The sequence below is a fragment of the Ornithorhynchus anatinus genome, chromosome 4 (genome assembly GCF_004115215.2).
Source record: "Ornithorhynchus anatinus isolate Pmale09 chromosome 4, mOrnAna1.pri.v4, whole genome shotgun sequence".
Lineage (NCBI taxonomy): Eukaryota > Metazoa > Chordata > Mammalia > Monotremata > Ornithorhynchidae > Ornithorhynchus > Ornithorhynchus anatinus.
In genome coordinates this window covers 78,146,528-78,161,750 of record NC_041731.1, presented here as the reverse complement: position 1 = coordinate 78,161,750, position 15,223 = coordinate 78,146,528, and the positions used below count along the sequence as shown (strand labels likewise).

The window sequence follows — 15,223 nt, the reverse complement described above, 5'->3', positions numbered from 1 at the left end:
GCACCGGCCTCCCCGGCGGGCGAGGAGAGCGCCCAGGCCCTGCGCCTGCGCACTTCCTCGCCTCCCCGGCCGGGCTCCCGTGTCCTGCGTCTGCGCAGTGACCTCCCGGCCCGTCCCGAGGTCGGGCTCTCCCCTTTGCGCCTGCGCACTGGCCTCCCCGGCGGACGAGGAGAGCGCCCAAGCCCTGCGCCTGCGCACTTCCTCGCCTCCCCGGCCGGGCTCCCGTGTCCTGCGCCTGCGCAGTGACCTCCCGGCCCGTCCCGGGGTCGGTCTCGTCCCTTTGCGCCTGCGCACTGGCCTCCCCGGCGGACGAGGAGAGCGCCCAAGCCCTGCGCCTGCGCACTTCCTCGCCTCCCCGGCCGGGCTCCCGTGTCCTGCGCCTGCGCAGTGACCTCCCGGCCCGTCCCGGGGTCGGTCTCGTCCCTTTGCGCCTGCGCACTGTCCGGCCCGGGGGGTGGGGGGGAGCACCCCCTCGTCGCCTCCCGATGGCGGCCGCGCCCCGTTTTCCTCCCCCCTCGTCCTTAGCTCCGGAGCAAATCAACCACCCGCCAAGGCGCCTCGGGGGGGGGGGGGCGGGCGGACGGGCGACCTCTGACCCGCGGTGACGCACGGGGTCGGAGGTCATCAAGATGGCCGCCAACGGGAGCCCGGGGAGGCGGCGGCGCCGGAGGAGGAGGAGGCCCAGGACCGGCCCGCTCTGAGCAGACAGATAGAGGCGGAGATGTATGCATATAAATAGATATATATATATATATATAAATACAGACAGGCAAAGGCCCCGCCGCCTCCTCCTCCTCCCCCTCCCCCGGGGAGCCCTCCGGCTGTCGCTGTGTGTGGATGCCGGCCCCCGCGCCCGACCCCGCCAGGATGAACAGGAAGAAAGGCGACAAGGGATTCGAGAGCCCCAGGCCTTACAAACTATAAGTATTTATTGCTGTTGTGTTAATGAAATGTGCATCCCCTTCATTCTCTTATTAGCTCCTGATTTAATCACATGTGCGCATCCCCCTGATTCTGTTATGTGCTCTTGTTTTAATGAGATGCGCATCTCCTTGATTCTGTTATTTGCTACTGTTTTAATGTGATGTACATCCCCTTTATTCTATTATTTGCTCTTGTTTCAATGAGATGTGCATCCCCTGGATTCTGTTATTTGCTCTTGTTTTAATGAGATATGCACCCCCCTGATTCTATTAGTTGCTACTGTTTTAAGGAGATGTGCATCCCCTGGATTCTATTTATTTTGTTAAGGAGATGTGCATCTCCTTGATTCTATTTATTGCTGTTGTTTTAATGAGATGTGCATCCCCCTGATTCTATTATTTGCTGCTGTTTTAAGGAGATGTACATCCCCTGGATTCCATTATTTGCTGTTGTTTTAATGAGATGTACATTCCCTTGATTCTATTATTTGCTCTTGTTTTAATGAGATGTCCATCTCCTTGATTCTGTGTATTGCTATTGTTTTAAGGAGATGTCCATCCCCTTGATTCTGTGTATTGCTATTGTTTTAATGAGATGTGCATCCCCTTGATTCTATTGATTTTGTTAGTGAGGTGTACATCCCCTTGATTCTCTTGACTTTGTTAATGAGATGTCCATCCCCTTGATTCTTTTTATTGCTATTGTTTTAATGAGGTGGCCATCCCCTTGATTCTATTTATTGCTATTGTTTTAATGAGGTGCCCACCCCTTTGATTTTATTTATTGCTATTGTTTTAATGAGGTGTACATCCCCTTGATTCTACTTATTTATTTTGTTAAGGAGATGTCCATCCCCTTGATTCTATTTATTGCCATTGTTCTTGTCCGTCCGTCTCCCCCGATTAGACCGTGAGCCCATCATTGGGCAGGGATGGTCTCTATCTGTTGCCGAATTGTCCATTCTAAGTGCTTGGTACAGTGCTCTGCCCCTACTAAGCGCTCAATAAATACTATTGAATGGATGAATAAGTATCCTCTCCTTAGGGCCCGATTTATTCTGTTAATAATGTTGGTATTTGTTAAGCGCTTACTATGTGCCGAGCACTGTTCTAAGCGCTGGGGTAGACATAGGGGAATCAGGTTGTCCCACGTGGGGCTCCCAGTCTGAATCCCCATTTTACAGATGAGGGAACTGAGGCACAGAGAAGTGAAGTGACTCGCCCACAGTCACCCAGCCGACAAGTGGCAGAGCTGGGATTCGAACTCATGAGCCCTGACTCCAAAGCCCGTGCTCTTTCCACTGAGCCACGCTGCTTGCCCCGATATTACTTAATGAGATGTCCATCCCCTCGATTCTATTTATCGTGGTGATGTTGCCTTCTTTTTGTTTTGTTCTGTTTTGCTCTGCCGCCTGTCTCCCCCCATTAGACCGTGAGTCCGTCGTGGGGCAGGGCCGGTCTCTGTTCACGCATTCAGTCGTATTTATTGAGCGCTTACTAGGTGCAGAGCAGTGGACTAAGCGCTTGGCATGGACAGTTGGGCAACAGATAGAGGCGATCCCTGCCCATTGACCTCTACCGCCCAATTGTCCGTTCGAAGCGCTTAGTCCAGTGCTCTGCACATGGTATTTACCTTGACATCCACACCAGACTACTCGTCTTGTGTTGTTCTCTTTTGCTCTGCCGTCCGTCTCCCCCAATTAGCCCATGAGCCCGTCGTGGGGCCGGGCCGGTCTCTCTCAGTTCCCCAATTGCCCATCCCAAGCGCTTAGTCCAGTGCTCGGCACAGAGTAAGCACTCAATAAATGCTTCCCCTCCCCTCAGCACTGGACTCATTTGTACATATTATTTGTGACCCTATTTATTCTGTTAATGAGGTGCACATCTCCTCGATTCTTTTTATCTTGATAAGGTGGTCTTTTTGTCTTCTGTTTTGCTTTGCCGTCTGTCCCCCCCCCCCCGTTTAGACCGTGAGCCCGTCGTGGGGCCGGGCCGGTCTCTCTCTGTTGCCCAATTGTCCATCCCAAGCGCTTAGCCCAGTGCTCTGCCCCTAGTCAGCGCTCAATAAGTGCTTCCCCTCCCCTCAGCACTGGACTCATTTGCACATATTTATGACCCGATTTATTTTGTTAATGAGGTGTATAACCCCTTGATTCTACTTATCCTGATAAGGTGGTCTTGTTTTGTCTTCTCTTCTGCTCTGATGTCTTTCTCCCCAAGTTGGACCGTGAGCCGGTCGTGGGGCCGGGCCGGTCTCTCTCTGTTCCCCGATTGTCCATCCCAAGCGCTCAGTCCAGTGCTCTGCACCCAGTCAGCGCCAAATAAATACTTCCCCTCTCCTCTGCACTGGACTCATTTGCACATATTATTTATGACCCTGTTTAAACTGTCCCAATTAGACGGTGAGCCCGTCGTGGGGCAGGACCGGTCTCTATCTGTTGCCCGGTTGTCCATTCCAAGCGCTTTGGACAGTGCTCTGCACCTAGTAAGCGCTCAATAAATACTATTGAATGACTGCATCGTGTTAACGAGGTGTACATCCCCCCAATTCGATTTATCTTGATGATGTTGTCTTCTTTTTGCTTTGTTCTCTTTTGTTGTCTGTCTCCCCCGATTAGAGCCCGTCGTCGGGCGGGGACGGTCTCTCTCTCTCTTACCGAATTGTCCGTTCCAAGCGCTTAGTCCAGTGCTCTGCACCTTAGTAAGCGCTCAATAAATGCTATTGAATGAATGAATGGAGGGGCCCCCATCATCATCATCGTCAGGGTGCTATTCGTTCAGCGCCGACTCTGGGCCGGGCACTGCGCTCAGCGCTGGGGTGGCTACAAGACAGTCGGGTTGGACGTAGTGATGGGATTTCGTCAGCGCTCACTTTGGGCCAGGCACTGTGCTTAGCGCTGGGGTGTCTACAAGACAGTCGGCTTAGACCTAGTGATGGGATTTGTTCAGCGCTGACTATGGGCCGGAGGCTGCGCTGAGCTCTGGAGTGGATACAAGCCAGTCGGGTTGGACGTAGTGATGGGATTTGTTCAGCGCTGACTACGGGCCAGGCGCTGTGCTCGGGGCCGGGGTGGGTACAAGCAAATCGAGTTGGATGCAGTGATGGGATTTGTTCAGCGCTGACTATGGGCCGGGCGCTGTGCTCAGCGCTGGGGTGGCTACGAGCCAATCAGATCGGGCCCAGCCCCTGTCCCCCACGGGCCTCACGGTCTTAATCCCCATTTTATAGATGAGGGAACTGAGGCGCAGAAAATAATAAGAATAATTATGGTATTTAAGCACTTACTGTGTGCCAAGCACAGTGCTCAGCGCCGAGGTGGCTGTAAGCAAATCGGGTCGGACCCAGCCCCTGTCCCCCACGAGCCTCACGGTCTTAATCCCCATTTTACAGATGGGGGAACTGAGGCACGGAGAATAATAATGGTATTTAAGCGCTTACTCTGTGCCGGATACTGTTCTAAGCGCTGGGCTAGATCCAAACTAATAATAATTGTGGTATTTGTATTTGTTAAGCACTTATTACGTACCAGGCACTGTACTAGGCGCTGGGGTGGAGACGAGCAACAAAGTCCCCGTCCCATGTGGGGTTCGGTTTCAATCCCCGTTTTACAGATGAGGGAACTGAGGTACAGAGAAGTGAAGTGACTTGCCCACAGTCACACAGCTGACAAGGGGCGGATCCGGGATCAGAGCCCACGACTTCTGACTCCCAAGCCCGGGCTCTTGCCGCTACGCCATGCTGCTTCCCAAAGTCAAGTGACTCGTCCAAGGTCACACGGCAGACAAGTGGCAGAGCCGGCATAGCCCAAGGTGGGGCCTTGGGGAGGAACTGTAAAAGATGTCCCTGATGCCAAGTTGACCGAACTGGATGCAAGAGCCCCTTTTCCCTTAAACTCTGCCCAAAGTATTCATTCAATAGTATGTTTATTGAGCGCTTACTATGTGCAGAGCACTGTCCTAAGCGCTTGGAATGGACAAATCGGCAACAGATACAGTCCCTGCCCGTTGATGGGCTTTTCGGCTAGTAATGGTGATTTGCCTGGGCACAGAACAGCTGCTTTGCAGGATTAAAAATAGAATTTCCTACTGATTAATCAGTTGTATCTATTGAGCGCTTACCGTGTGCAGCGCACTGTACCGAACCCTTGGGAGAGTACACTGTGTTCCCTAACCGGAGACTTTGCTCCAATGCCCAATAGTCCCCGGCTGCGCCTTCTATGTGCAAAGAACTCTAGTAAGGGGCTTCGTCCATTCATTTCCTCGTTATTCAGCTGTATTTATTGAGTGCTTAGTGCGTGCGGAGCGCTGTATTAAACGCTTGGGAGAGCGTGCTAGAATATATTCATATAATCAGTATTCAGGCACTAGTAAAATTTACAGTGGGGGCTACGACTGTGTACTAGCTCTAAAAAAGAGAATCTGTCTCGCTGTTCCTTCCCTTATTTACGATCCTTTGTCTTTTTCTCTGTACAACCCACCAGGTGGTCTGCATCAACAACATAAATTTCCAGAGGAAGTCTGTTGTTGTAAGTACACGCTGAACGCGTCCCGCCTAATCACGCACCTGTCACGTAACAGGGGTGTCCGGTTCAGAAGTAATAATAATAATAATAATGTTGGTATTTGTTAAGTGATCCCTCTGGGTTAGAATAAGGCTGACCCGGGCACTTAAGGAAGGGCGAGGAGGGGGAAGCCTGGACGTGACAGATTTGGAAACTGAGCGAACTCTACATTAGTAGCCCTAAAAGTAGTATTTATTAAGCACTGGGAAGGACCATTCGGGTGGGAACAGTGGATCGGGAAACCTCGTCCGAGGTTACCAAATGTGCCCCGTACTTGTAAAATCACACCGTCTTAGTTTTATTTGTAGCGTGATGTGCGGTGTTCTTTCTTGTGTGATTTGACCTGCGTGTGAGAGACCGATATCCGACGTTTCAGTAGCGTGAGTCGTTCTGTTTCAAGTGCATCCGGAAACAACACTGCTTACTAGGGATTCTCATATGTCTCGTCTGTGAGTTTAACGCCCACCCCCGCTTTAAGTGAAGATGATGTGTCTCCCCTTCCTGGGATTAAGTGGGTGGGAACAATCCTACCTCAGCTCCGGGAAAGAGAGAGTACGCATCCTTCCTCGGTTTCTTTAGAAAATCTGGCCCCGGGATACCGAAATCATTTAACTGGAACTCGGTCACTCTCCCCCCTCTGATTTTTATAGACTCGTAGGGCTCAGCTGTCGTGCAGCTCGGCCGTTCCGGGGCCGGTTCTGGAATGGCACCTAACTCGTTCATTCAGTCGTATTTACTGAGCGCTGACTGTGTGCAAAGCACACCGCTAAACGCTTGGGAGATTACGGTGTAAGATCACATTTATTGAGCGCTTGCTGTATGTAGAACACCGTAGTAAGCGTCTGGGAGAGTACGGCGAAACAGAATCGATAGATAGGTTCCCTGGCCACAGTGAGCTGCTTGTAAACCTTGGAAAACATTCCCCGTAAATCAGCCGCGTTTTCCAAGAACCCGGACCCGGCCGGAACCCTGGCTACGGTCGGTTCTCCCCTAATGGAGCGGGGAGGGGCGGAGGCTCCGTTCCTGAAGGAGTCCTTCTTAAGGAAATTGGCACTTTAATACCTCGATAATACTGTTGATTAATAATAATATTGTAATAATATTCCTAAGTAATATTAGTCATTCAATGGATATTACTAATGTTAACGTTGTAATCATAATGATAACTGGTTAATAATAGTGCTATTTGTTAATGGGTACAAGCACTGTATTAACTTGTGAGAATACTACGTGCCGAGCACTGTTCTAAGCGCTGGGGTAGACACAGGGGAATCAGGTTGTCCCACGTGGGGCTCACGGTCTTCATCCTCATTTTCCAGATGAGGGAACTGAGGCACAGAGAAGTGAAGTGACTTGCCCACAGTCACACAGCTGACAAGTGGCAGAGGCAGGGTTCAAACTCATTCATTCATTCATTCAATAGTATTTATTGAGCGCTTACTATGTGCAGAGCACTGTACTAAGCACTTGGAATGAACAAGTCGGCAACAGATAGAGACGGTCCCTGCCGTCTGACGGGCTCACGGTCTAATCGGGGGAGACGGACGGACGAGAACGATGGCGATAAATAGAGTCGAGGGGAAGAACGTCTCAAGACCGCTGACTCCAAAGCCCGGGCTCTTGCCACTGAGCCACGCTGCTTCTCGTCGAATGCTCAGTCAGTAGTATTTATTGAGCGCTTACTACGAGCACTGTGTGAAGGGCTTGGGAGAGAACAACAGAACAGAATGATCAGACACGTTCCCTGCCCTTAGCAAGCTTACAGTCTAGAGGGGGAGACGGACATTCACGTGCATCAATAAGTGATTTATAATATGTAATGTAAGGACGTGTACATGAGTGCTGTGGGGCTGGAATTAGTAATAATAATTCATTCAGTAGTATTTATTGAGCGCTTACTATGTGCAGAGCACTGGACTAAGCCCTTGGAACGGACAGATCGGTAACAGATAGAGACGGTCCCTGCCCTCTGACGGGCTTACGGTCTAATCGGGGGAGAATGATGAGAATTATGGTATTTGTACAGCCTTTACTGTGTGTCGGAGCGCTGGAGTAGATAACCAGTTAATCAGGTTGGGGAGAACAGGTGCTGAATCCCCATTTTACAGACGAGGAAACTGAAGCCCAGAGAAGTGAAACTACTTGCTCAAGGTCACGTCGCTGGCAAGCGGGGGAGCCGTGATTAGAGCCCAGGTCCTCTGACTCCCGAGCCGGGACTCTATCCGCTAGGCCAAGCTGCTCCCCTGGTAGAAATGATTCCCCCCACCCCCCCAAAAAAAAGGTTTACTAAAATAATTTACTAAAACAAATTACAGCGAGGAGGGAGGGCTGTGCGGGCTTGTGAGCATTTAAGCGTTTTGGGGAGGGGCACGGAGGTAGCGAAACGACAGTCCGGGGGAGAGGAGGTGGAAGATCAGTCGGGGGAGGCCTCCTGGGACATTGCAAAAGGGCTGTGAAGACGGGAAAAGCCGTGGTCTGTCGTCCAGGCTGGACGGGGTGTGCGGCAAGAGGTCGGCGGTGGGAGAGCTGGGAGCGATGGGGGCGAGGTCCAATTCATTCAATAGTGTTTACTGAGCGCTTACTATGTGCTTGGAATGTATAAATCGGCAACAGACACAGTCCCTGCCCATTGACGGGCTTACAGTCTAATCGGGGGAGACAGACGGACAGAAACAATACCAGTGGAGCTAATGATAATGATAGTGTTAGCAGCTAATGATGATAATAATGATGATAATAATGATAGTAGAATGAGTAGGTTACCTTGTCAGCAGTGAAGTGTGCGGGCAGAGGAGCCGTAAGCGCGTAGTACAGTGCTCTGCACATAGTAAGCGCTCAATAAATACTACTGAATGAGTAGGGAGCGGGAAAGTTGTGGAGAGGGAGTCAACTGCCTTAAGTCCTTTGGTTGGACATTTCTGCTTGATGTAGAGAGGAACAGGCCATCGGGTCTTCTGTGGAGTGGGGGATATCTGTGCAGAATGACATTTCAGAAAATTAATCCCGGCGGCAGAGTGAAGTAATAATAATAATAATGTTGGTATTTGTTAAGCGCTTACTATATGCAGAGCACTGTTCTAAGCGCTGGGGGAGATACAGGGTCATCAGGTTGTCCCTCATAAGGCTCACAGTCTTCATCCCCATTTGACAGATGAGGGAACCGAGGCCCAGAGAAGTGAAATGACTTGCCCACAGTCACACAGCTGACAAGTGGCAGAGCCGGGATTGGAACCCGTGACCTCTGACTCCCAAGCCCGGGCTCCTTCCACTGAGCCACGCTGCTTCTCTAAGAGAAAAGGGTGTTGAGGCAGGGCTCGCTTCCCATAGGAAATGATGCACAGTGCATGAATCCATTTTTGAGATCTCAAGAGGTCCAAAGTGATAGAAAAATAGGTCCTAAAAAAAACACACAATATGGTTACATGCTCAAAGAGCAATGTAAATATGTACCGCTAGATTTTTAAAAAGATTTTTTGTGTAGTCAATCGTATTGAGCGCTCAGTGTGTGTAGAGCAGTGGGCTAAGCGCTTGGAAGCGTTCAATATGACAGACACATTCCGTGCCCACGGTGCGATTAGATTCTAGAAGGGGAGACAGGAATTAATAGAAATAAACTGCAATAATGTGCAGAAGGGCTGTGGGGCTGGGATGGGGGATGAATAAAGGGAGCGAGTCAGAGTGGCCCAGAAGGGAGTGGGAGAAGAGGAAAGGGGGGGGTTTAAATCACGGACGACCACCTGGAGGAGGTGAGCCTTCAAAACTCTAGAGCTTCAATACCGCCGTGATCTATGCTTTCATTATCTCACGTGATCAATCCTAAGGCTCCGAAGATGGGAAGGGCAACTGTCGGACGCGTGTGCAGATGCTTAGTGTTCGAGGCGTTTTCTTTCACGTGGCATTCAGCAAAGAGACACCTCGGGCGGTAGACTGGAGACCAAGCTGATGCTAAATTGAAATGTGCTTTAAAAAACCACTATTCTCTGAAGTCAGAATACTTCAGAGAGAGGGGAAGAGAAGTGCTTAAACCGAGGTAAAGGTGAAGCGTCATCCGGGGGCGAGAGCACAGTAAGGAGTCCCGCTGAACGCGGGCGTTTGCCAAGGAGGGTTATGACGGCGGAATCCCCGTATGTTCCTTTTAAATCCAAGTTCACTTTTCCTCGTAAATCCTTACAGGGTTTTGTGGAGCTGACAATATTTCCCACCGTAGCGAACCTGAATAGGATCAAGTTGAACAGCAAGCAGTGCCGGATATATAGAGTGAGAGTCAATGACTTGGAGGCTGCTTTTATTTACAATGATCCAACGCTGGAGGTTTGTCACCACGAGTCCAAGCAGTAAGTAATCACCTCTCAGCCTTTAGAGCCGTCTTCTCCTGTCTCGGTCTCTTTCCAAGCGTTTCTGTTGTCAATTCTGAGCCGTGGTGCCTTCTCGAGGTGACGGAATCTGCGAGGTCTTCCCCCGTTTTCTCCTCGTCACCTCTCAGCCGCTGTCAGCTCCCCCCTTTCTCCCTCTGCTCCCTCTACCCCCCCCCCCACCTCTCCGCAGCTAAACCCTCTTCTCCCCCCTTTCCCTCTCCTCCTCCCCCCTCCCGTCCCACCCCCTCGGCACTGTACTCGTCCGCCCAGCCGTGTATATCTTCATCACCCTATTTATTTTGTTTAATGAGATGTACGTCGCCCTGATTCTATTTATTTGCCATTGTTTTTATGAGACGTTCTTCCCCTCGACTCTATTTATCGCCCTCGTTCTCGTCCGCCCGTCTCCCCCGATCAGACCGTGAGCCCGTCAAAGGGCAGGGACCGTCTCTATCTGTTGCCGATCTGTCCATTCCAAGCGCTTAGTACAGTGCTCTGCACGTAGTAAGCGCTCAGTGAACACCATTGAATGAATGAATGAATCTTTGGAAAATATCTCCCTGCCGTGTGTCCTCCCCAGTCCTCGAAAACTCCTCGATGGTCGCGCCTCCATCCCCGCAGCAAGCACAGACAGTTTACCACTGGCTTTAAGGAGTTCAGTCGTTCGGTCGATGGATGGTATCTATTGCCTTCTCCGACTAGCCTCTCATTTCCCCCCGAATCCGTCCTCCCTTCTGCATCGCCATTGGGTCCGTATCTCCTTATCCAGGTCGGTACTCACCCCCATCCCAGCATCACAGCCCTTCCGTATCCGTACGTATTCTCCAGTAGTAATTTCTTTGATCATCTGTCTTCTCCTCTAGACCGTAAGCTCCTCGTGGGTGGGGTTCACGTCTACCGACTCCGTTTTATTGCACCCTTTCACGTGCTTAGTACACAATAAGCAGCGTGGCTCAGTGGAGAGAGCGCGGGCTTGGGAGTCAGAGGTCACGGGTTCTGATCCCGGCTCCGCCGCTAGTCAGCTGTGTGACCTTGGTCAAGTCACTTCTCTGTGCCTCGGTTACCTCGTCTGTCAAATGGGGATTAAAACTGTGAGCCTCACGTGGGGCAATCTGATCACCTTGTATCCCCCAGCGCTTCGAACAGTGCTTTGCACATAGTAAGCGCTTAACAAGTACCACAATTTATTTATTTATTTAATAAGCATTCCGTGTATACCGGAATATCAGAATAAGCGTCAGAATCACTTTTGGGCAGCCAAAGTGTCCAGTCCGTCTTCCTGGTGAGGGGGAGCCTTCTGACTTATATTTTATCTCTTTTTGATCCAGACGCTTCTTGGAGCCCTCAGAGATTGCTCTGAGGTTTTGGAGTTGTGGAAAGGACAGAAATAGTAGTGCTGTTATGGGGAAATTGAAAAATATGAAAGTTTAGAGAGACGGAGAGAGAGGTACCAAGTTCTGTTACGTGCCAGGCCTTAACGTGCCAGTCGAAAGGTCTGGCATTTGGACGGGGACGAAAGTTCGGGTGACTTGTAAAAGTTATTTGAGGTCAAGGATCGTGTCTTTTGCTTCTCTTAATATTCTTCCAGGTGTTTGCACTGCTCTGCGCCCGGGTGTTCAGTACAAACCCTTGGCGATGTCAGGCAGTCGGTATCTGCGTGTCTGGCTGTGTTCTCTGCACTTTACTCGTGGAAAGAGCACAGGCTTGGGAGTCAGAGAGCCTGGTTCTAACCCTGGCTCGGTCACCTGCCTGCCGTGTAACCGTGAGCTAGTCTCTTCACTTCTCGGTGCCTCAGTTTCTTCCTCTGCAAAGTGGGGATTAAATAGGGGCCAGAACACGGGCCTCGGAGTCGGAAGGCCACGGGTTCCGTTCCCGGCCCCGCCACTTGTCTTTGGTGCAGCCTTGGCGAAGTCACTCCCACTTCTCTGTGCCTCAGTTCCCGCCTCTGTGAAATGGGGATTGAGACTGTGAGCCCCACGTGGGACGGGGACCGGGTCCAATCCGATTTGCTGGTTTCCGCCCCAGGGCTTGGTAAAGTGCCCGGCACGTAGAGCGCGCTTGACAAAGACCACAATTATTTTTATTATTATTGCCTGTTCTCATCCCTCTTAAAACAGTGAGCCCCACGTGGGACAGGGAATGTGTCTAATCTGATTATCATGTGTCTACCCCGCTGCTAATCCACTGATGGCACATGGGAAGCGCTAATCACCATTATATTTAGGTATTTAGCTCTACGTACTATTGCCGAGAAGCAAATTCCACAGCGAATAGTATTATTTCCGTACCGAAAAAGTAGAAAAGAGGCTCTCTGCCTTTGAGAAGCAGCGTGGCCTGATGGCAAGGGCACAGGCCTGTGAGACCGGAGACCTCGTTCTAATTCCAGGTCCGCCACGGGGTAACCCTGGGTAAGTCACTTCACTTCTCGGTGCCTCAGTCACCTCATCTGGAAAATGGGGATGAAGACTGTGAGCCCCACGCGGGACAACCCGATTCCCCTGTGTCTCCCCCAGCGCTTAGAACAGTGCTCGGCACATAGTGAGCGCTTAACAAACACCAACATTATTATTATTATTATTATTACTATTCTCTGTGCCTCAGTTCCTTCACCTGCAAAGTGGGGATTCACTCGTGGTTCTATCTCCTCCTTTAGACTGCAAGCCCCATTTGGGACCTGATTATCTTGTATCTACCCCAGTGCTCAGTGCGGCGCGTGGCACTTAGGAAGCGCTTAGCAAGTACCACTGCTATTAGTATCCGTGATTTGGACAATCGACCGGTGGAAACGGGGAGACGCAGATAGAATATGCGGTATGAACCAGAGGAAAAACTCAATTCTAGGAACTATAAAGACAAGGAAAATGTCCCCAGGTCAGTGGAATAAATTGGTAATTCGCGGGTGCTCCGACTTCTAGGAATGAAAACAAACCTTTGAGGGATCCAGACAAGGAGACGCTGGAAGATTTATTGGTAGAGCCGGAACTAGGTGAATAGAGTTAAAACAGAGGCCAGAGAGGGCTGTCTAACAGTCAGAGATGAGCTGACATTCTAGATGAAGATGGAATAACCGTAATAATTTGTTCAACGCTTCCTATGTGCCAGGCACTGTACTAAGCGCTGGGGTGGGTATAGCTGGGTGACTGTGGGCAAGTCACTTAACTTCTCTGTGCCTCAGTTCCCTCTAAAATGGGGATGAAGACTGTGAGCCTCCTGTGGGACAACCTGCTGACCCTGTATCTACCCCAGCGCTTAGAACAGTGCTGTGCACGTAGTAAGCGCTTGACAAGTACCAACGTCATTATTATTATTACAAGCAAATGGGGTTGGACACAGTCCCCGTCCCACATGGGGCTCACAGTCTCCGTCCCCGTTTTCCAGATGAGGTCACTGAAGCCCAGAGAGGTTAAGTGACTCGCCCAGTCACGCAGCTGACGAGTGGCGGAGCCGGGATTCGAACCCGTGACCTCTGACTCCCAAGCCCGGGCTCTTTCCACTGAGCCGCTCTGTAATGGGTAGAGCACAGGCCTGGGAGTCAGAAGGTTATGGGTTCTAATCCTGGCTCCGCCACCTGTCTGCTGAGTGACTTCGGGCAAGTCACGTAAGCCCGTCAGACGGCAGGGACCGGCTCTATCTGTTGCCGACTTGTTCATTCCAAGCGCTTAGTACAGTGCTCTGCACGTAGTAAGCGCTCAGTAAATACTATTGAATGAATTTCTTGTGCCTCATCTTTCAAACGGGGGTCGAGACTGCGGGCTCCACATTGGACAGGGACCGTGTCCAACTCGGTTTGCTTGTATCTTCCCCAGCGCTTAGTACAGCGCCTGGCACTTAGTAGGCGCTCAACAAGTGCAGTCGTCATTATTTTTCTCTGTACCCTCATTCATTCGGTCATATTTATTAAGCGCTCACTGTGTGCCGAGCACCGTGCCAAGCGCCGTGGGAAAGTACATTATAGCTCTAAAGAGTGACGATCCCCGCCCACAACAAGCTCACAGTCTAGTCGCGGAGAGACAGACGTCGGTACAAATAACAGTCTTGAAAGGAAGGCAGATAGCGAAATAACTTCCAGGCAAAGGATGCCAAGGATCAGTACATAGGTGTCGTCGGGGTGAGAGGGTGGCTGTCTCCATCTGTTGCCGAATCGTCCATTCCAAGCGCTTAGTACAGTGCTCTGCACACAGTAAGCGCTCGATAAATACTAGTGAATGAGTACCTGAATACTTAGGAAGAGTGGAAGGGACTGCTCAGTACACGTACCTTCTAGGCTGTAAGCTCGGCGTGGGCATGGACCCCGTCTGCCAACTCTGTTGTACTTTCCCAAGCGCTTAGTACAGTCCTCGGCACACAGTAGGCGCTCGGTAAATATCACCGACTGATAGCGAAGCGGAAGAGGGGGGAAGAATAGTTTGGGAGTTGAGAAGTTAGTCAGGGAAGGCTTCCCTGCTAAATTCCCGACAGCGCTAAGCACTTGGGGTTCAACTGAAGAGCAGAGTTGGGAGTCAAGATGACTGCCCTCGAAAAGCTAAATAATAATAATGTTGGTATTTGTTAAGCGCTTACTATGTGCCGCGCGCCGTTCTGAGCGCTGGGGGAGATACAGGGGAATCCCACGTGAGGCTCACGGTCTTCATCCCCATTTGATAGATGAGATAACTGAGGCACAGAGAAGTGACTTGCCCACGGTCACAGCTGCCAGGTGGCAGAGCTGGGATTCGAACCCATGACCTCTGACTCCCGAGCCCGGGCTCCTTCCACTGAGCCACGCTGCTTCTTATCGTTACGGTTTTGTGTTCTGTAACTTCCTCACCCCCCAATCCTACCCACCACTGACGATGAGGTGACCTGAAAGCGGAATCAGAACCTTTCGTCACCGCTGTGTCGTGTCCCCAACTTCCTCCTTGTTTCTCCTGCGGCGGGGGCGTGGAGGAGGGCCGAGAGAAATCCCAGAGTGAACGATTGCCCCGGTTAAGAAAGGGTGGGGAGATGTAATACCGATAATAATAATAATAATTAGGGTATTTGTGAAGCACTTAGTACGTGCCAGACGGATAAGGAAACCCCGGGGCTCTGAGCCGCTTCTACCCTTTAGAATAATTACGATCTTTATTAAGCTCTTTCCGTGAGCCAGGTGCTGGGGCGGGTACAAGACAATCAGGCTCGGCACGGTCCTCGTCCCGTAAGGCGTGTGCAGTCTGAGTCAAGAGGGAGTAAGATCGCATCCCCATTTGGCGGATGAGGAAACTGAGGCACAGAGGAGTCGTGGCATGCCCCATTTCACACAGCAGGCACGTGTCAGAGTCGCGATCAATAATAGCGATGGCATCTGTTAAGCGCCTGCTATGCGCGAAGCACCGTTCTAAGCGCTGTGGGGGGGGCGGGGATA

At 51.0% G+C, this 15,223-nt stretch overlaps 1 protein-coding gene across 1 annotated transcript in view; it reads left to right on the top strand.

The window, feature by feature from the left end:
• Positions 1-755: 755 nt before the first annotated feature.
• TAF2 (TATA-box binding protein associated factor 2) overlaps positions 756-15,223 on the top strand; it is a 119,421-nt gene continuing 104,953 nt past the window's right edge. Inside the window, exons 1-3 of the mRNA XM_029062274.2 lie at positions 756-920; positions 5,395-5,449; positions 9,659-9,819. Coding sequence (XP_028918107.1) covers positions 838-920; positions 5,395-5,449; positions 9,659-9,819 — 299 coding nt within the window. The 5' untranslated portion in view covers positions 756-837. The remainder of the gene's footprint in view (positions 921-5,394; positions 5,450-9,658; positions 9,820-15,223) is intronic.